Here is a 21,079-nt window from a genome sequence, read left to right as displayed (position 1 = left end):
TACAGTGATGGCCTGAAGATGGCAAGTCCTTTATTAATTTATTCTGTCTTTTATTCTAGGTGTATCTACTGTATTGTCCCTGTCATCAGTAGCCTTTTCTCTGACGGCCTACAGTGATGGCCTGAAGATGGCAAGTCCTTTATTAATTTATTCTGTCTTTTATTGTAGGTGTATCTACTGTATTGTCCCTGACATCAGTAGCCTTTTCTCTGACGGCCTACAGTGATGGCCTGAAGATGGCAAGTCCTTTATTAATTTATTCTGTCTTTTATTGTAGGTGTATCTACTGTATTGTCCCTGACATCAGTAGCCTTTTCTCTGACGGCCTACAGTGATGGCCTGAAGATGGCAAGTCCTTTATTAATTTATTCTGTCTTTTATTGTAGGTGTATCTACTGTATTGTCCCTGACATCAGTAGCCTTTTCTCTGACGGCCTACAGTGATGGCCTGAAGATGGCAAGTCCTTTATTAATTTATTCTATGTCTTATATTGTAGGTGTATCTACTGTATTGTCCCTGACATCAGTAGCCTTTTCTCTGACGGCCTACAGTGATGGCCTGAAGATGGCAAGTCCTTTATTAATTTATTCTATGTCTTATATTGTAGGTGTATCTACTGTATTGTCCCTGTCATCAGTAGCCTTTTCTCTGACGGCCTACAGTGATGCCCTGAAGATGGCAAGTCCTTTATTAATTTATTCTGTCTTTTATTGTAGGTGTATCTACTGTATTGTCCCTGACATCAGTAGCCTTTTCTCTGACAGCCTACAGTGATGCCCTGAAGATGGCAAGTCCTTTATAAATTTATTCTGTCTTTTATTGTAGGTGTATCTACTGTATTGTCCCTGTCATCAGTAGCCTTTTCTCTGACGGCCTACAGTGATGTCCTGAAGATGGGAAGTCCTTTATTAATTTATTCTGTCTTTTATTCTAGGTGTATCTACTGTATTGTCCCTGACATCAGTAGCCTTTTCTCTGACGGCCTACAGTGATGCCCTGAAGATGGCAAGTCTTTTATTAATTTATTCTGTCTTTTATTGTAGGTGTATCTACTGTATTGTCCCTGTCATCAGTAGCCTTTTCTCTGACGGCCTACAGTGATGGCCTGAAGATGGCAAGTCCTTTATAAATTTATTCTGTCTTTTATTGTAGGTGTATCTACTGTATTGTCCCTGTCATCAGTAGCCTTTTCTCTGACGGCCTACAGTGATGTCCTGAAGATGGCAAGTCCTTTATTAATTTATTCTGTCTTTTATTGTAGGTGTATCTACTGTATTGTCCCTGACATCAGTAGCCTTTTCTCTGACGGCCTACAGTGATGGCCTGAAGATGGCAAGTCCTTTATTAATTTATTCTGTCTTTTATTGTAGGTGTATCTACTGTATTGTCCCTGTCATCAGTAGCCTTTTCTCTGACGGCCTACAGTGATGCCCTGAAGATGGCAAGTCCTTTATTAATTTATTCTGTCTTTTATTCTAGGTGTATCTACTGTATTGTCCCTGACATCAGTAGCCTTTTCTCTGACGGCCTACAGTGATGGCCTGAAGATGGCAAGTCCTTTATTAATTTATTCTGTCTTTTATTCTAGGTGTATCTACTGTATTGTCCCTGACATCAGTAGCCTTTTCTCTGACGGCCTACAGTGATGCCCTGAAGATGGCAAGTCCTTTATTAATTTATTCTGTCTTTTATTCTAGGTGTATCTACTGTATTGTCCCTGTCATCAGTAGCCTTTTCTCTGACGGCCTACAGTGATGCCCTGAAGATGGCAAGTCTTTTATTAATTTATTCTGTCTTTTATTGTAGGTGTATCTACTGTATTGTCCCTGACATCAGTAGCCTTTTCTCTGACAGCCTACAGTGATGTCCTGAAGATGGCAAGTCCTTTATTAATTTATTCTGTCTTTTATTGTAGGTGTATCTACTGTATTGTCCCTGACATCAGTAGCCTTTTCTCTGACGGCCTACAGTGATGGCCTGAAGATGGCAAGTCCTTTATTAATTTATTCTATGTCTTATATTGTAGGTGTATCTACTGTATTGTCCCTGACATCAGTAGCCTTTTCTCTGACGGCCTACAGTGATGGCCTGAAGATGGCAAGTCCTTTATAAATTTATTCTGTCTTTTATTGTAGGTGTATCTACTGTATTGTCCCTGACATCAGTAGCCTTTTCTCTGACAGCCTACAGTGATGTCCTGAAGATGGCAAGTCCTTTATTAATTTATTCTATGTCTTTTATTGTAGGTGTATCTACTGTATTGTCCCTGTCATCAGTAGCCTTTTCTCTGACGGCCTACAGTGATGGCCTGAAGATGGCAAGTCCTTTATTAATTTATTCTATGTCTTATATTCTAGGTGTATCTACTGTATTGTCCCTGTCATCAGTAGCCTTTTCTCTGACGGCCTACAGTGATGCCCTGAAGATGGGAAGTCCTTTATAAATTTATTCTGTCTTTTATTGTAGGTGTATCTACTGTATTGTCCCTGTCATCAGTAGCCTTTTCTCTGACCGCCTACAGTGATGTCCTGAAGATGGCAAGTCCTTTATTAATTTATTCTGTCTTTTATTCTAGGTGTATCTACTGTATTGTCCCTGACATCAGTAGCCTTTTCTCTGACGGCCTACAGTGATGGCCTGAAGATGGGAAGTCCTTTATAAATTTATTCTGTCTTTTATTGTAGGTGTATCTACTGTATTGTCCCTGTCATCAGTAGCCTTTTCTCTGACGGCCTACAGTGATGGCCTGAAGATGGCAAGTCCTTTATAAATTTATTCTGTCTTTTATTGTAGGTGTATCTACTGTATTGTCCCTGACATCAGTAGCCTTTTCTCTGACGGCCTACAGTGATGGCCTGAAGATGGCAAGTCCTTTATAAATTTATTCTATGTCTTATATTCTAGGTGTATCTACTGTATTGTCCCTGTCATCAGTAGCCTTTTCTCTGACGGCCTACAGTGATGGCCTGAAGATGGCAAGTCCTTTATAAATTTATTCTATGTCTTATATTCTAGGTGTATCTACTGTATTGTCCCTGTCATCAGTAGCCTTTTCTCTGACAGCCTACAGTGATGGCCTGAAGATGGCAAGTCCTTTATTAATTTATTCTGTCTTTTATTCTAGGTGTATCTACTGTATTGTCCCTGACATCAGTAGCCTTTTCTCTGACGGCCTACAGTGATGTCCTGAAGATGGCAAGTCCTTTATTAATTTATTCTGTCTTTTATTCTAGGTGTATCTACTGTATTGTCCCTGACATCAGTAGCTTTTCTCTGACAGCCTACAGTGATGGCCTGAAGATGGCAAGTCCTTTATTAATTTATTCTGTCTTTTATTGTAGGTGTATCTACTGTATTGTCCCTGTCATCAGTAGCCTTTTCTCTGACGGCCTACAGTGATGGCCTGAAGATGGGAAGTCCTTTATTAATTTATTCTGTCTTTTATTCTAGGTGTATCTACTGTATTGTCCCTGTCATCAGTAGCCTTTTCTCTGACAGCCTACAGTGATGGCCTGAAGATGGCAAGTCCTTTATTAATTTATTCTGTCTTTTATTGTAGGTGTATCTACTGTATTGTCCCTGACATCAGTAGCCTTTTCTCTGACGGCCTACAGTGATGGCCTGAAGATGGCAAGTCCTTTATTATAGTCGCCGTCAGCTAAAATTCGTAGCGGTTATCGGTAAAAATAATCTAAACTACCAACCGCGTTCTCTCGAGATATAGTTTTTCTCCTTCCATTCATAAATCGCAAAAAGAAAAACCACTACTGACCTACCTTTTAAGTGATCGCACTGTAATAATCCTGACCTTCACATTTTCCAGAATGTTTTCCATTGTAATTCCGCCATCTTCGTTTCTATGAGGATCATTTGTTTACATGTGAAATTCGTCATTTACGCAGTTTCCTGAAATGTTCTTTTCATTGATGTGATACGGTTTCCCGCGCTTTATGCAAATGTTATGAAATTGAACTCCAGGGGAACACTTCCGGAAAAAACAATGGCGGATTCCACCATTGTAAATAGTCTTGGAAAATGTGAAGGTCAGGATTATCACAGTGCAATCACTTAAAAGGTAGGTCAGTAGTGGTTTTTCTTTTTGCGATTTATGAATGGAATGTGAAAAACTATATCTCGAGTGAACGTAGTTGATAGTTTAGATTATTTTAATTGATAACCGCTACGAATTTCAGCTGACGGCGACTATAATTTATTCTGTCTTTTATTGTAGGTGTATCTACTGTATTGTCCCTGTCATCAGTAGCCTTTTCTCTGACGGCCTACAGTGATGGCCTGAAGATGGCAAGTCCTTTATTAATTTATTCTGTCTTTTATTCTAGGTGTATCTACTGTATTGTCCCTGTCATCAGTAGCCTTTTCTCTGACGGCCTACAGTGATGGCCTGAAGATGGCAAGTCCTTTATTAATTTATTCTGTCTTTTATTCTAGGTGTATCTACTGTATTGTCCCTGTCATCAGTAGCCTTTTCTCTGACGGCCTACAGTGATGGCCTGAAGATGGCAAGTCCTTTATTAATTTATTCTGTCTTTTATTCTAGGTGTATCTACTGTATTGTCCCTGACATCAGTAGCCTTTTCTCTGACGGCCTACAGTGATGGCCTGAAGATGGCAAGTCCTTTATTAATTTATTCTATGTCTTTTATTGTAGGTGTATCTACTGTATTGTCCCTGTCATCAGTAGCCTTTTCTCTGACAGCCTACAGTGATGGCCTGAAGATGGCAAGTCCTTTATTAATTTATTCTGTCTTATATTCTAGGTGTATCTACTGTATTGTCCCTGTCATCAGTAGCCTTTTCTCTGACGGCCTACAGTGATGCCCTGAAGATGGCAAGTCCTTTATTAATTTATTCTGTCTTTTATTGTAGGTGTATCTACTGTATTGTCCCTGACATCAGTAGCCTTTTCTCTGACGGCCTACAGTGATGTCCTGAAGATGGCAAGTCCTTTATTAATTTATTCTGTCTTTTATTGTAGGTGTATCTACTGTATTGTCCCTGTCATCAGTAGCCTTTTCTCTGACGGCCTACAGTGATGGCCTGAAGATGGCAAGTCTTTTATTTATTCCTTCTATGCCTTTTATTGTAGGTGTATCTACTGTATTGTCCCTGTCATCAGTAGCCTTTTCTCTGACGGCCTACAGTGATGCCCTGAAGATGGCAAGTCCTTTATTAATTTATTCTGTCTTTTATTGTAGGTGTATCTACTGTATTGTCCCTGACATCAGTAGCCTTTTCTCTGACGGCCTACAGTGATGGCCTGAAGATGGCAAGTCCTTTATTAATTTATTCTGTCTTTTATTGTAGGTGTATCTACTGTATTGTCCCTGTCATCAGTAGCCTTTTCTCTGACGGCCTACAGTGATGCCCTGAAGATGGCAAGTCCTTTATTAATTTATTCTGTCTTTTATTGTAGGTGTATCTACTGTATTGTCCCTGTCATCAGTAGCCTTTTCTCTGACGGCCTACAGTGATGCCCTGAAGATGGCAAGTCCTTTATTAATTCCTTCTATGCCTTTTATTCTAGGTGTATCTACTGTATTGTCCCTGTCATCAGTAGCCTTTTCTCTGACAGCCTACAGTGATGTCCTGAAGATGGCAAGTCCTTTATTAATTTATTCTGTCTTTTATTCTAGGTGTATCTACTGTATTGTCCCTGACATCAGTAGCCTTTTCTCTGACGGCCTACAGTGATGTCCTGAAGATGGCAAGTCCTTTATTAATTTATTCTGTCTTTTATTGTAGGTGTATCTACTGTATTGTCCCTGACATCAGTAGCCTTTTCTCTGACGGCCTACAGTGATGCCCTGAAGATGGCAAGTCCTTTATTAATTTATTCTGTCTTTTATTGTAGGTGTATCTACTGTATTGTCCCTGTCATCAGTAGCCTTTTCTCTGACGGCCTACAGTGATGCCCTGAAGATGGCAAGTCCTTTATTAATTTATTCTGTCTTTTATTGTAGGTGTATCTACTGTATTGTCCCTGTCATCAGTAGCCTTTTCTCTGACAGCCTACAGTGATGGCCTGAAGATGGCAAGTCCTTTATAAATTTATTCTGTCTTTTATTGTAGGTGTATCTACTGTATTGTCCCTGACATCAGTAGCCTTTTCTCTGACGGCCTACAGTGATGTCCTGAAGATGGGAAGTCCTTTATTAATTTATTCTGTCTTTTATTGTAGGTGTATCTACTGTATTGTCCCTGACATCAGTAGCCTTTTCTCTGACGGCCTACAGTGATGCCCTGAAGATGGCAAGTCCTTTATTAATTTATTCTGTCTTTTATTGTAGGTGTATCTACTGTATTGTCCCTGTCATCAGTAGCCTTTTCTCTGACAGCCTACAGTGATGGCCTGAAGATGGCAAGTCCTTTATAAATTTATTCTGTCTTTTATTCTAGGTGTATCTACTGTATTGTCCCTGTCATCAGTAGCCTTTTCTCTGACGGCCTACAGTGATGCCCTGAAGATGGCCTACAAGGAACATCACACCAGGTCCTGGTTTGGTGTTACTATATTGACATTATGGCAGTCGTGGATGTTGTTGTCCAGAGTTACAGCTTTGGTTGTCTTCTCTTTGGTTTTTCAAGCTTGGGTATTCCTTGGAATGGGTTAGTAATATATTTGTTTTAATTTATATTGGTTAAAACGATGAACCTTAGTACTTTTATGCCCCACAGATAGTAGAGGGGCATTTTGATTTCTGGTCTGTCCATTCGTTCGTCAGTCTGTTTGTCCCGCTTCAGGTTAAAGTTTTTGGTCAAGGTAGTTTTTGATGAAGTTGAAGTCACATCAGCTTGAAACTTATAACACATGTTCCCTATGATATGATCTTTCTAATTTTCATTCCAGATTAAAGTTTTGACCCCAATTTCACGGTCTACTGAACATACAAAATTATAGTGCTTAGTTCAGGTTAAAATTTTGGTTGAAGTTTTTGGTCAAGGTAGCTTTTGATAAAGTTGAAGTGACATTAACTTTAAACTTAGTTCACATGTTCCCTATGACATGATCTTTCTAATTTTACTTCCAAATTAAAGTTTTGACCCACATTTCACTGTCCCCTAAACATACAAAATGATAGTGCGAAGTTCAGGTTAAAGTTTTGGTTAAAGTTTTTGGTCAATGTAGTTTTTGATGAAGTTGAAGTCACATCAACTTGAAACTTAGTACACATGTTACCTATGACATGATCTTTCTAATTTTAATTCCAAATTAAAGTTTTTACCCCAATTTCATGGTCCATTGAACAGGACACATTCTTATTTGTTTTTAATTTTTGTTTCAAATATCACATTCATGTAGGAAAATCTGGTTTGCTGTCAATCTGACATCCTTTTTCTTTTTAAGGAGTACACTGGATATTTATGACGTTTTGGATAACCATGCAGAATGCAGAATATGGAGACTCAGCCTGTGAGAAACGTTTGTTTAATTCCATTTCTGGCTTCATCTATATCTTCTGTTTCCTCAACCTAAAAGAAGGTCCATCAAAAAGTAGAATGGCAGCGTTTTACTGTTTTATCCTGGCAGAGAATACTCTCATGATGTTATTATGGTTTATATATAAACCAGAGACTACACCAGCATGGTTAGAGATTACAAGTTTATCTCTAGTGTTTGGAGGCTTTGTTTTTGGTAAGTATAGAGAAAGAGGGATTGAAATATCATATTAATAGAGGAGTTCTGAAATAGTAAATACAGATGTCCTTACACTTACAATTTTATTTATGCTGTGACTTTTGGCATAAATTCAAAACTGAATATTTATAAGAAATAACTTTCTTTCAAGTCATACAAAATGGCAGATAGCATGACAAAATAACTGGATCCTTGAGTATAAACTGGGATAAAATACTTATTCTAGAAAGGAAATTGCCACCATTGATCTTGTGATTGGTCACTTGAAGAATTATAGAAGTGCACCATCTTGAGAAGCTGTAAAATATTTATAAAAGAGCAGTTTTTCGAATGTCCTAAAGATTAATGATTTTAGTTATTGATAAAAAAAATGTTATGTTAGAAATGTTCTAAAATTATTATAGAAACAGATTACACAACTATGCAATACAACATTTCTTCCTTTCCCAAGTCAATGATATTAGAAATTTAAGGCCTGGTAAATTTCAACTGTCTTCAGAGGAGAAATATTTTATCACACTTAAATCATGACTGAATGCAGCTATATAATTAAGAAGATGTGGTATAAGTGCAAACTCTCTAACCAAATCACAATGTATAAATAGTTAACAATTATCTTAGGCCTGAGAACACAGTTATTTTGTAGTGCATTTCTTTTAGACAAAAAAATCAACTAAAAAAAATCTCACATGCTCTCTATCAAAAAGACTATATTTAAAGACAACGAAAATCTAAGGAAGATAACTGTGTGCTTGGTCCTTATATGTCAAAGTACTACCTTCAACCTAGAGCATTTGCTCACACAAAACCTCAAGATATAAAGGGCCTGAAAATGACTAGTGTAAAACAATGCAAACTGGAAAACCAACCAAAGACAACCACAGAACAACAGGCTCCTGATTTATAACAAGCGAATAAAAATGCATCCAGTTCAAATGTTTAAACAGGTGCCAACCTTCACCCTATTATGAGACAGCAGTGCAACATTCACACACAGAAAAACACACTTTAAAATATCATGAAAGAAATCTTAGCTTGCACTAAAAGACATTTAAGCAAAAAATATTAATCATACACTTAACAATTAAATTTGATATACATTCTTATCACAAAATTTTGTCTTCATATCAAATTTTTATGTTGGAATATAATGTATAATGTTTTATTAATGTACAAAGACAAAATTTCTATACATGTATTTTTAGGTGGAGTTTTGATGATTGGATATTACTGTTGTTGTCATCCTACTGGTAGAACTGCAGAAACCAAGAAAGATCTAACAGCATATTGGTTTAAAAGAGCAAATTCTTTACCCGTAAGTTGATTTTAGTGGAAGGTGTTGAAAAACAAAACAAAAACTTTTCCTATAAGTTGATTTTGTTGGAAGGGTTTGAAAAAAAACCCACTTTTTTAGCTCACCTATGCCATCACTTGGCGTCCGTCGTCTGTCGTCGTCTGTCGTCGTAAACTATTTCAAGAATCTTCTCCTCTGAAACTACTGGGCCAAATACTTTCAAACTTGAACTGAATGTTCCTTAGGGTATCTAATTTATAAATTGTATCCGAAGTTTTGATCTATCAACAAACATGGTCGCCAATGCTAAAAATAAAACATAGGGGTCAAATGCAGTTTTTGGCTTATATCTCAAAAACCAAAGCATTTAGAGCAAATCTGACTGGGGTTATATTGTTTATCAGGTCAAGATCTATCTGCCCTTAAATTTTCAGATGAATCAGACAACCTGTTGTTGGGTTGCTGCCCCTGAATTGATAATTTTAAGGAAATTTTGCTGTTTTTGGTTATTATCTTGAATATTATTATAGATAGAGATAAACTGTAAACAGCAATAATGTTCAGCAAAGTAAGATTTACAAATAAGTCAACATGACGGAAATGGTCAGTTGACCCCTTTAGGAGTTATTGCCCTTTATAGTCAATTTTTAACCATTTTTCGTAAATCTTAGAAATCTTTTACAAAAATCTTCTCCTCTGAAACTACTGGACCAAATACTTCCAAACTTTAACTGAATGTTCCTTAGGGTATCTAGTTCGTAAATTGTATCCGAAGTTATGATCTATCAACAAACATGGTCACCATTGCTAAAAATAGAACATAGGGGTCAAATGCAGTTTTTGGCTTATATCTCAAAAACCAAAGCGTTTAGAGCAAATCTGACCTGGGGTTACATTGTTTATCAGGTCAAGATCTATCTGCCCTGAAATTTTCAGATGAATCAGACAACCTGTTGTTGGGTTGCTGCCCCTGAATTGATAATTTTAAGGAAATTTTGCTGTTTTTGGTTATTATCTTGAATATTATTATAGATAGAGATAAACTGTATACAGCAATAATGTTCAGCAAAGTAAGATTTACAAATAAGTCAACATGACGGAAATGGTCAGTTGACCCCTTTAGGAGTTATTGCCCTTTATAGTCAATTTTTAACCATTTTTCGTAAATCTTAGAAATCTTTTACAAAAATCTTCTCCTCTGAAACTACTGGACCATATACTTCCAAACTTTAACTGAATGTTCCTTAGGGTATCTAGTTTGTAAATTGTATCCGAAGTTATGATCTATCAACAAACATGGTCGCCATTGCTAAAAATAGAACATAGGGGTCAAATGCAGTTTTTGGCTTATAACTCAAAAACCAAAGCATTTAGAGCAAATCTGACATTGGGTATAATTGTTTATCAGGTCAAAATCTATCTGCCCTGAAATTTTCAGATGAATCAGACAACCTGTTGTTGGGTTGCTGCCCCTGAATTGATAATTTTAAGGAAATTTTGCTGTTTTTGTTTATTATCTTGAATATAATTATAGATAGAAATAAACTGTAAACAGCAATAATGTTCAGCAAAGTAAGATCTTCAATTAAGTCAATTTGACCAAAATTCTCAATTGACCCCTTAAGGAGTTATTGCCCTTTAAAGACTTTTTTCACAATTTGTTCATCATATTGACTTACTTTAAAAAATCTTCTCCTTTGAAACTGCTGTATCAATTTCAGCCAAACTTAGGCTAAATGAGTTTCAGAGTATCTAGTATAAATTCTATATTTTATTTCCTTGTATGTCAAGAAACATAGCTACTATGGCTAAAATAGAACATAGGACAAAATGATTATTTTTTTTGGCTTTTGAAGAAAATAGGACGATCTAAAAAACATTTAAATAAATTGAAAAGCCAAAATAATCAATGATGAGAGATTTAACCAAAAGAATTAAGGTGAGCGATTCAGGCTCTTGAGAGCCTCTTGTTATTTCTTATTACATGTATAATGAGAATTATACATGTTGTTTAACACACAAAATTTAACACGATGTAAGCACAGGACAATGAACACCAAAATTAAAATACAACATTAAATGTACTTAGTCAAAATAGGCAAGGGATCAGTATGGATCCCAGAAATAGCACGATGTTATAATTTATGATTATTATTTGTAATTATGGTTAAGCTTTTGATGAAAAAGGACAGAAGGGTATAACCAATCACCATAGTATCTACCACCAAAAAAAGCGACAATAAAAGTGATGAAATCAAAAATGCAATTATAGTGAGCACTTAAACAAAAATAAACAAATATTCATAGTTTTTGATTGATTGTTTAAAAGTCAGTCTCTAATTTGAAATACATATTCAGGCAAATGTGTGTAAATGGGACATAATACACCATACTAGATTGACTCACTGATTTTGATTCCTTATGTGCTTAATCACAAGGTAACAGTCCACTTTGCTCTAATACTTCTTCAAACAAGTATCGAATCTTTGGCAAAGAAGCAGCACTTACCAATCATAAAGTATAATCCTTCCCAGAATGGAATCAAAACTAAACAAAGCTCTATTTAGTTCACAACCATAAGACATGCTTCATGTTTCATTTATTGATTTTATATATTTTTCTGTTATAGGACAGAAATAGAGATCCCATATTTCCTATGAACAATTCTGTGGCACGAGTAGCAGATTGGCTAAATGCTTCAATCAGTCTGAGTACCACAGAAACAAGTAGATACAGTAACCTTGATAACATGTCATTAAATCTATCCTTACCTGATATTTTGAAAAATGGAACATATTACAGCAAAACTGATACACCAGATTCCAGCAAAAACTTGAATAATTCCAGATACAGTTTTGGCAGGAGATCAAGAAATAGAAATCCTGACTGGAATGGTACAGTGACATCTACTAAATCATCATATCTAAGTACATCAAGTTCAAGACCTTTGATCAACTATTCCCCACCATCTGTTAGTTATATAAGTAATTCTAAAGACACTTTTTCGTTTTCTAACCACGTTTTATTAGATCCAGAAAGGAGTGCTTCCGTTGCTAGTCTATCTAACTCAGAGAGAGCCTTTGCTCTGACAGGACAGAATGCCAAATCTCCTCAACATGAAGTTGGTATTGATGAAGATAGTTTTTATGCTCCCCCAGAATACAAAGCATCAGCTTGTAACTTATCTCCATTAGATCCTAAGAAATTATGGGATGAATCTCAGAACCGCCTGAACAATACAGCCAATCAAATCATACAAATCATTACAACAACAAATCTCAAACGTAGAACAAGCGAGTCACAAATCACATGGAGAAAACTGGATCCTGGGGTCAGTGATAGCAATCAAAGTCAGACAAGACAGAAATATGACAACAGTCTAAACACAGATAATAAACATTGTGATAACTTACAGCAAATAGCTCATGAGTATTATGAAAACAGTAATCAAAATGATTACAATGGGTCAGGAAGATCATTGCAGTCCTCTGATGAAGATCTTTTAGAAAGTAGTAACAAAGAAAACATGACTCCTAATGATAAATCACGGAGGTCGTCACACCGATCATCAAGGGAATATTCTTCAGTAGACTATGGAGCATCCACATTGTCAAACTTTTTTGGAGATATATCATCGTTCCATGTGAACAGTCCAGAAGTTGGGGAATACTATATGTCTTCTGCATCACAATCTAAGTTAAATTCCATAGAGGAAGACGGATCTGAGGATTACAACGATAGCTTACGATCTTGGTCGAAGAAAATGTTAAACAGAATTCAAAAACAACTACATGATGGTACATCAAGTACAGAGTATCATACCTCTGACACCACACCGTCACTTACAAGTAGTTATGTCCAGGAGGAGAACACTCGATCGATCAATAGTTACGGAACCAGTTTGTCCAGTAATCACACATCTCAATCTAGACTGGAGTCTTCATCGTCAAACTTTCCTGAAATGTCAAGCTCATACATACACGATTCATCTGAATTGAGATCTAGAATGTCCACAAGTGACATCGGAGAAACAAGTGGCTCATTATCTAGTGGTCATAGATATAATAGGTATTCTTCTGCAACCGACAAGAGCACGGATGATAGCGGTTATTCAGTAGCTAAATCACAATCACTCAAATGTTTGAATGGTGAAAAGCTGCAAAATAGTTTAACATTTGTAACCAAATTGGGAAGTGATGGTGAATTTTCAACAAAGCTTGGAAGTGATGGTGATTTTCCTGAAACATTCAACAGAACAAATTCTCACAAACAATTAGAAAATGTTGCATTTGATGGTAAAATAACATCAGATATGAAAAATGCCAAAAGCTTGCCAGGGTTAAGTTATCTGCTAAGTGAATCAGATACAACATCATGGAACAGTGACAAAAGTGTCATCAACAAGACACCATTACACAATGAAGAAAGCACTTCGTTCGAAGATATAACATTAGCAGATGATAGTGCCACAGTACTCAGAGAGGATCATAAATCTGTTAGATTCGAAGACCTAACACCTGTTAAAACTCTGCAAAGGAGTTACCTGACTCCTGTTAAAGTGGCAGTAATGAGCAACTCTCCATTCCGTCCTGGTAAGATAATAAGGGAAGACTTGACACCTGTGAAATTAGAAAAATTCAACAATTCTCCATCTAGACCAGGAAAATCTTTACTTAAAAAGTCATCATTAAGTAAGCCATTCCATAGATCTAGTCAAGATTCAACATTATCAGTGTCAGAGTTTGATGATTCACCACACAGACGTGGACGTAGTATTGACCTATTTGACCGTGAACGATATAGAAACAGTGTGGCTGACATAACTGATGATGTTTTTACCAAGTCATCAGACATAGAAGTCAGAGAATTAGAAAATTCTCCTTACAAATTTAGATCTAAGGAAAGCTTTGACTTTGAAGAGAGTAAAGAAAATGTGTATGGTCCAGATAGTCAGAGGCGTCAATCATCAACATTCAGCCAACACAAATACTCTTCTGAACCTAAAAGCAGGAATGGTTCCAGATACCTTTCAGAAGTAGAAACATCTAACAAAACATACAATGTTCAAAAGAATGACAGTTTTACAAACATTAAACCAAGAACAATTCTTGATGATTTTAAAAAGAAACATGTACCACGGAATACACAAAAGAAAGCACCAGCATACACTAATGACTTGAGTCTTTACCAATCAGAGGCTGCCACGAATCCATGCTATGCCTACTCAGACACAGAATCAGAAGCAGAGATCAGCAGGAGATCAAATAAAGATCTTACCAAAGATCAAAGGGTGAGACGTCACTCAAGTCATTTTCGTACACCTGTCCAGAATGATGGAAAGAGACAGGTATTAAGGAGATTAGATAACACACCTGGATTTTCACCTATATTAACAGCTGGTGATAGACAAATAATACAATCAACCGAAAGTTTAAATGGTGGAAGTGTGATTAAACCAATTGTCAGTACTCCTAAGATAAATTCAGATTTTTACAAAGAGGGACTGAGGTATATAGATGATAGTCCTGGAACGATCGAAGTGTGAAAGTTTGTAAATTTTACATTGGTGTGCAATAACTTCTAAGCTATACATTTAAAAATCATGCAATATAATTTAATAGTAATACATAGAATGATATATGAATATGATGAAACCTTAAATATGATGTATAACATACTATGTTTATATGTGTATAGACATGTGCCATTTTATTAGGTCAATACCAAGCAGCATTTTTAATTGTGAATTATATACTATAATGTACAGATAAGCAACTTTTTATGCAAAAATACAATGGAAAATGGTAGATCTGAATACCACATCTACCTCAAACTATAGTATTTAGTCCCTTGACTAAAGTTTTTTTAAATTCTGCCATCATACAAAAATCCATATCTAATTGATTATGACTTTTTAAGTCTAGATATATACTTTAGAAATCCATAATGGTCATAAGTCATGTAAACTGAAGATGTAATTTGTAAAGGTATTGACATGATTGATAAATACTGTAATGTTAACTATAAAGGGAGATAACTTTTTTTTTTTTTTAGAGAGATTTGAGAAATTGGAACATAAATCTCTTAAAACATTTTTAGACATAACATTCTTTTCTATCTCATTTAAAAATCAACTATATTACTAAATGAAAAACTTATGCATAACTGTTTTAACCTTTATTAGATGTATCACATATTATCCAATTGTTTGATTAGATAAATGCAATCTTATATATACTTACAACAATCAAAACTTTACTAGTATATCTGTGAATGTTGTTTTGCTATTTTTCAACAGCCTCTTTCCCTGTTATTATATTTCCACATTGCTTTCTTGATGTCTCAATTTTTTTCTTTTATTTTGAATCAGTTATTATATTACTCATGTTGCTTTTCTTTTGTTTTTATCTTTTTTTGTCTAAGCTTAAAGTTCACTGTAAATTGTGCACAATTTTTATATAATTTTTTACAATGTCATTAGTACTTGTATCTACATGTATATGAACAATTACTTTGCCTTGGAACTTTTATAACTAGTGAGTAGTGCTTAGTCATCAGTTCTAGTGCTTTTTAAGGTCATTCAAAAGGCAACAAATTGTGACGTCATATTTTTGTATGGGTTTTTATTGTCTTTGTTTGCATATTGGGTGTATGTGAAATTAAAGTTTGAAAAGCTATGTAGAGTCTATATCAGTTCAGCTTCACCTGAGAACACAACCAAACTAAAAAGCAAGAGAGATACTTGCTGTAATTTTTTTTTATACCATTTTTTTTCAATTGAGAAAAAAATCCATTTTCATGGTTTGAAAATTTCTGCTTGAGTCCAAAAGGAAATACCAAATTTTGTTGGACAATGGAATTTACTTTTACCTCCTGTGAAAATTATTGTCCAATGAGTAATAAAAAATCCTCAGTAACTTTTCTCGGATGAGATTCCTTACTTGGGACAGGTACATTACCAAATGGCAGGGTATAACTGTTTTTTAAAATACTCAACCCTCTCTATTTTTATTTTTATGTGTGTAAGATAGAAGTTAGTTCAGAAAAGACCATATAAATCAACAATTTGATTCATTGGCATAAAGGCAAAGAAGTTTCATTACTATGCTAATAGTGAACAGATGGTCACAGCTGTTATATTTTAGATGGTTATTGGGCTCAATATATGGTCGTAACTATATGCATCACTTGGATCATGGTGTGAGTTCTTTATGGCATCAATATATTTATATTTTCCCAACCATGCTTGTTCAAATTTAAAGTATTGGGTACTTGAAATTTTACTTTGTACAATTATAATAAAACCTTTTTTTTATGCACCTTTCAATCATTATAATTTTTTGGGATACTAATTTTCGTTGATTTCGTCGGTATGTCAACCAAGAATTAACATGTTCAAGAAGTACAAATTGCCTATATGCTAGTATGCAGTCCTAGGCAAGTCCATGAGATCAAGTATCCATGAAATAGGCAAGTGAAAAAACTAAGTGAATTAAGTTTTTTATCCTTCATTGAACTTTTGATGTCGTCTCTAAATGAATCCACATTAGTTAATACATGTATTTTTTATTTTAAATACAGAATGTTTTGTTTATTTGAGGTAATGGTTGAATCTCTTTCTCTGTTTACATTATTGTAATTTTCATTTTTATCCAAGACATGAAGATTAAATATAAATGTGCTAAACTAACTTATATGAGCAATGAATGTGAAGTAATATCATAAATATTATTTTTAGTACTTTATGTATTGTGTGACATGTATACAAACCTATCATATGATATGGAAATTGAATGTTAAGGTTAAGATATTGTAGTTATACATGTTATATGTCATTTTCTAAACATCTACATTAATTTCACGACATGTTTATACAAGTTCTCAGAATTATAACGGTATACTATTCTTAGCATCCATGTTTATCTAGGTTTCCACTTTCATGACCATCACCATTTCTCATTGACCCCTTATTTTTAAAAGTGTTTTCTTGATTTTGATACACAAGTTTTACTTTCATGATTATTTTCATTAAGTTTCACATCATTCTTAGGTTCTTGGATACAGCATTTTATGTAAAAAGATGTGTCTAGCATCGCTCTCATCTTCTAATGATAATCACTTAATAAAAGAAATACACATATAAAAAAGAAGATGTGTTATGATTGCCAATGAGACAACTATCCACAAAAGACCAAAATGACACAGACATTAACAACTATAGGTCACCGCACTGCCTTCAACAATGAGCAAAGCCCATACCGCATAGTCACCTATAAAAGGCCCCGATAAAACAATGTAATATTCAAACGAGAAAACTAACAGCCTTATTTAATGTTATTTTCAGCAATATTAATACTTTTGATGTGCATTAATTTATGAGCTAGAGCAAATTATTGTTCAAAGAATGTGTGATAGGAGATTAATTATCCAATCTCATCATGTCAATACTTCAGACACATACAATATCATTTATAAGATTAGAAACTCATACAATCTCATCATGTCAATACTTCAGACACATACAATATCATTTATAAGATTAGAAACTCATACAATCTCATCATGTCAATACTTCAGACACATACAATATCATTTATAAGATTAGAAACTCATACAATCTCATCATGTCAATACTTCAGACACATACAATATCATTTATAAGATTAGAAACTCATACAATTTTATCTTGTGACTATCATCATATACAAATATATACACTAATAGTCTGAAAGTCTAACTCAAACCTCTTCAGAATTGAAATCCCTTGAAACCACCAGAGTTAATATTTAATGTTTTATACTATAACAACATTTTTTGTGTTCTTAATATTGAAATCATGAGTTTGTATTATAAATGGTCCAGGGAATTCTTAGATATTTTATGGTCCTGGGAATTATTATATATATATTGTGAGTCTATTGTAACTTGTAGTATTAATAAATGTAATTACTGCTGTATTTGTTCTTTTCAATTTTTATCTGCAAAGAAACTTGAATGTTGGAAAGAATAAGGGATGAATTATATTGAGAATGGAAATGGGGAATGTGTCAACAGAAATAAACCCTATCAAAGAGCAGAAAATAGCCCAAGGCCACCAATGGATCTTCAACACAGTGAGAAAATCCTGCTCGCAAGGTTTCAGCTAGCCCCTAAATAAAAATGTGTACTAGTTCAGTGAAAAATGGATGTCAACTAAACTCTGAAACATAGACACACCTCTAAAGAATGAAGGATAACTATAAAAACACACACAGCTAAATGTACAGTAAAACTTAGTTTAAAAGAAGTCTTATTCCCATGCCAAATTAGGTAACTAAATGAAAATATACATGAAAGAAAAGGCCATGATCAAGAAAAAACTGATACAGGAGACAAACAGTACTGTACTATTGCTGTTCTTCATCTTAATAAAAGCTGAAATCACAAGGATCATTGTGAATCATAGATAGAAGGAAACCTGCTTTGTATTAGTTCCAAATGTTTGTTTTCCTACTGTACAGTCAGGATCCTACTTCGTCAAAATTATCTCCCCATTACGCCAGTTCATTTTCACAATCGTAGAAACGGAAGCCATTGTAGGGATGACGCGCTACCAATTTTGCTCTTGGAAACCGATAAATTTATCCACATTGTACTATTACGATCCTTATATGTCAGTTGTATTTTTAAAGACATATGTATCAACTAGCTAATGAGCATCAGTTAATAATCTTGTCTGCATTGATTCAACTTAAAACTATAGTCTGATCAGTTGTCAGGTTGAATTTTCGAAAGTTCATAAACATTTAAAAAAATTCTAATTAAATATTTCGTGGAAGAGCAGACTAGATTATTTTAGTGTATGAAGACTATAAACTCTAGTTATCACACACAAAAAATTAGAACTTTTTGAAGATATGCATTTTCATCATCCAACTTGAAAGACTGTTGTCAAGTACTTTCAGAAAAAAAAATAGCTATTTGAACACACCTTCTCTGTTTTTGTGACTCATTAGATAGGTATTTCATTTGACCCATATATTTCATCTTTTAGTACTGTGATTTTTTGTGTTATAACGTCAACCTGTAGCTTTAATATATAAAAATGATAGAATCTGAAGCGAGATGATGTATGAAATATTCTTACTTTGTATGATATCAAGACAAAATACTCAACTCAAACACGCCCTAACATAAAAAGGTGCACTCGATTTTCTCTTTATGATACAACTGTTACCCATTTTTTGGATTTTTTTCTTAAGTCACATAATGGAAGGGCAGACACGAAAATTACTCATCTAATAGATTGATATGTTTTCCGTCTGTGGTAATTAGGGCCCCGCCGAAAAGGCGGGTCGCCCTATAGTGATCAGTCTGTCCGTCCGTCCGTCCGTCCGTCTGTCCGTCCGTCTGTCCGTCCGTCCGTCTGTCCGTCCGTCCGTAACACTTTCGTGTCCGCTCCATATCTAGAGAACCATAATGATTTCATACTTTATACTTTACATGTATATGAACCACCACCAGAGGGTGTGTCATGATGTATGTACAACTTCCTAGGTCAAAGGTCAAGGTCAAAAACTTTGGTTTCAGTTGACAACCCTGTGTTCTTTGGTGAAGATCGTGTCCGCTCCATATCTAGATAACCGTTATGATTTTATACTTAATACTTAACATGATTATTAACCAACACCCAAGGGTGTGTCATGATGTATGTACAACTTCCTAGGTCAAAGGTCAAGTTGACAACCCCGTGTCCTGTGGTGAAGATCGTGTCCGCTCCATATCTAGATAACCGTTATGATTTCAAAGTTTATACTTGTCATCCATTTTAACCACCACCAGAGGGCGTGTCATGATGTATGTACAACTTCCTAGGTCAAAGGTCAACGTCAAAAAAACTTTGGTTTCAGTTGACAACCCTGTGTTCTGTTGTGAAGATTGTGTCCGCTCTATATCTTGAGAACCATTATGATTTCAAATATTATACTTGACATCCATTTTAACCAACACCAGAGGGTGTGTCATGATGTATGTACCACTTCCTAGGTCAAAGGTCTGTCTGTCTGTTGGTCTGTCCATCGCTAACAAATTTGATCCACACTATATTTTGAGAGGACAGCTGTTATTATTTCATACTTTATACCTGACAAACATTTTCAACTTAACATATATATTAAATGTGTCATAATGTATGCATCCTAGGTCAAAGGTCAGTCCGTTGGTCTGTCCATCCGTTCGTTGTTCTTAACAAATTGTGTCCGCTTTACCTCTCAAGAACCGTTAATATTTCATACTTTATACTTGGTGGGTCATAATATATTGAAGGCATAATTCTAAAAATATGTGACAAATATCAATTGGGCAGCATCTTTAAACATTGTTCAAACATCAATCCATATATCCAGAAGTCACCTTAGAGTAGTCAACAATGAGTTCACATCATGCAGTCATATCACTATTATACTATGAAAGTAAGTTGAGAATATTTATCAGTTTTAACTTAAAATCTTAGATTAAAATCACATGTTAGACTATGTAATAACTTCCAAATAATGCTTCATATCAGATTATCCATACAACTTATTTACCCCACATTATTGACAGCGGGGTCCAAAGAGATGGCTCCCATCTCAATGAAATCTAGTTTTTTCAAAAAAAATCTGAGGTTATGCATTTTTGTCATCCAACTTGAAAGATACCCATGTCGTCAACTTGATATCTAACTGTTTTGCTTAACTATGAACTAAATAAATTGACAACTTATGCAAATGGTGTTTTTAAAATAAAACACATCGTGATTGAGGAGAAAATTGCAATTTTGTTTGTTTCTATTAACTTTTAAAAATGTTGTCACTATGTAAACAATACAGTAAACATTTATCAGCTTCTCTAACAAAGAGCTTCGATTCTTTTGTTCTATTTCAACCTGGTTTCCGACTGTGTAGTAGGTTTAGATTGAGGAAACCTGCTTTGTATTAGTTTCAAATGTTTATGTTTGCCTACTGTAGTAGGTTTAGATTGAGGAAACCTGCTTTGTATTAGTTCCAAATGTTTATGTTTGCCTACTGTAGTAGGTTTAGATTGAGGAAACCTGCTTTGTATTTGTTTCAAATGTTTATGTTTGCCTACTGTAGTAGGTTTAGATTGA

At 34.9% G+C, this 21,079-nt stretch overlaps 1 protein-coding gene across 1 annotated transcript in view; it reads left to right on the top strand.

Moving 5' to 3' along the window:
* Positions 1–17,909, top strand: part of LOC134693840 (uncharacterized) — a 39,676-nt gene extending 21,767 nt beyond the window's left edge. Inside the window, exons 4-7 of the mRNA XM_063554777.1 lie at positions 6,419–6,628; positions 7,368–7,655; positions 8,864–8,973; positions 11,582–17,909. Of these exons, the coding sequence (XP_063410847.1) occupies positions 6,419–6,628; positions 7,368–7,655; positions 8,864–8,973; positions 11,582–14,497 (3,524 nt within the window). The 3' untranslated portion in view covers positions 14,498–17,909. The remainder of the gene's footprint in view (positions 1–6,418; positions 6,629–7,367; positions 7,656–8,863; positions 8,974–11,581) is intronic.
* Positions 17,910–21,079: the final 3,170 nt, after the last annotated feature.

This window comes from Mytilus trossulus, chromosome 1 (assembly GCF_036588685.1).
Source record: "Mytilus trossulus isolate FHL-02 chromosome 1, PNRI_Mtr1.1.1.hap1, whole genome shotgun sequence".
NCBI lineage: Eukaryota > Metazoa > Mollusca > Bivalvia > Mytilida > Mytilidae > Mytilus > Mytilus trossulus.
Note: the sequence above shows the minus strand (reverse complement) of the source record. Positions and strands in the feature narration are given on the sequence as shown.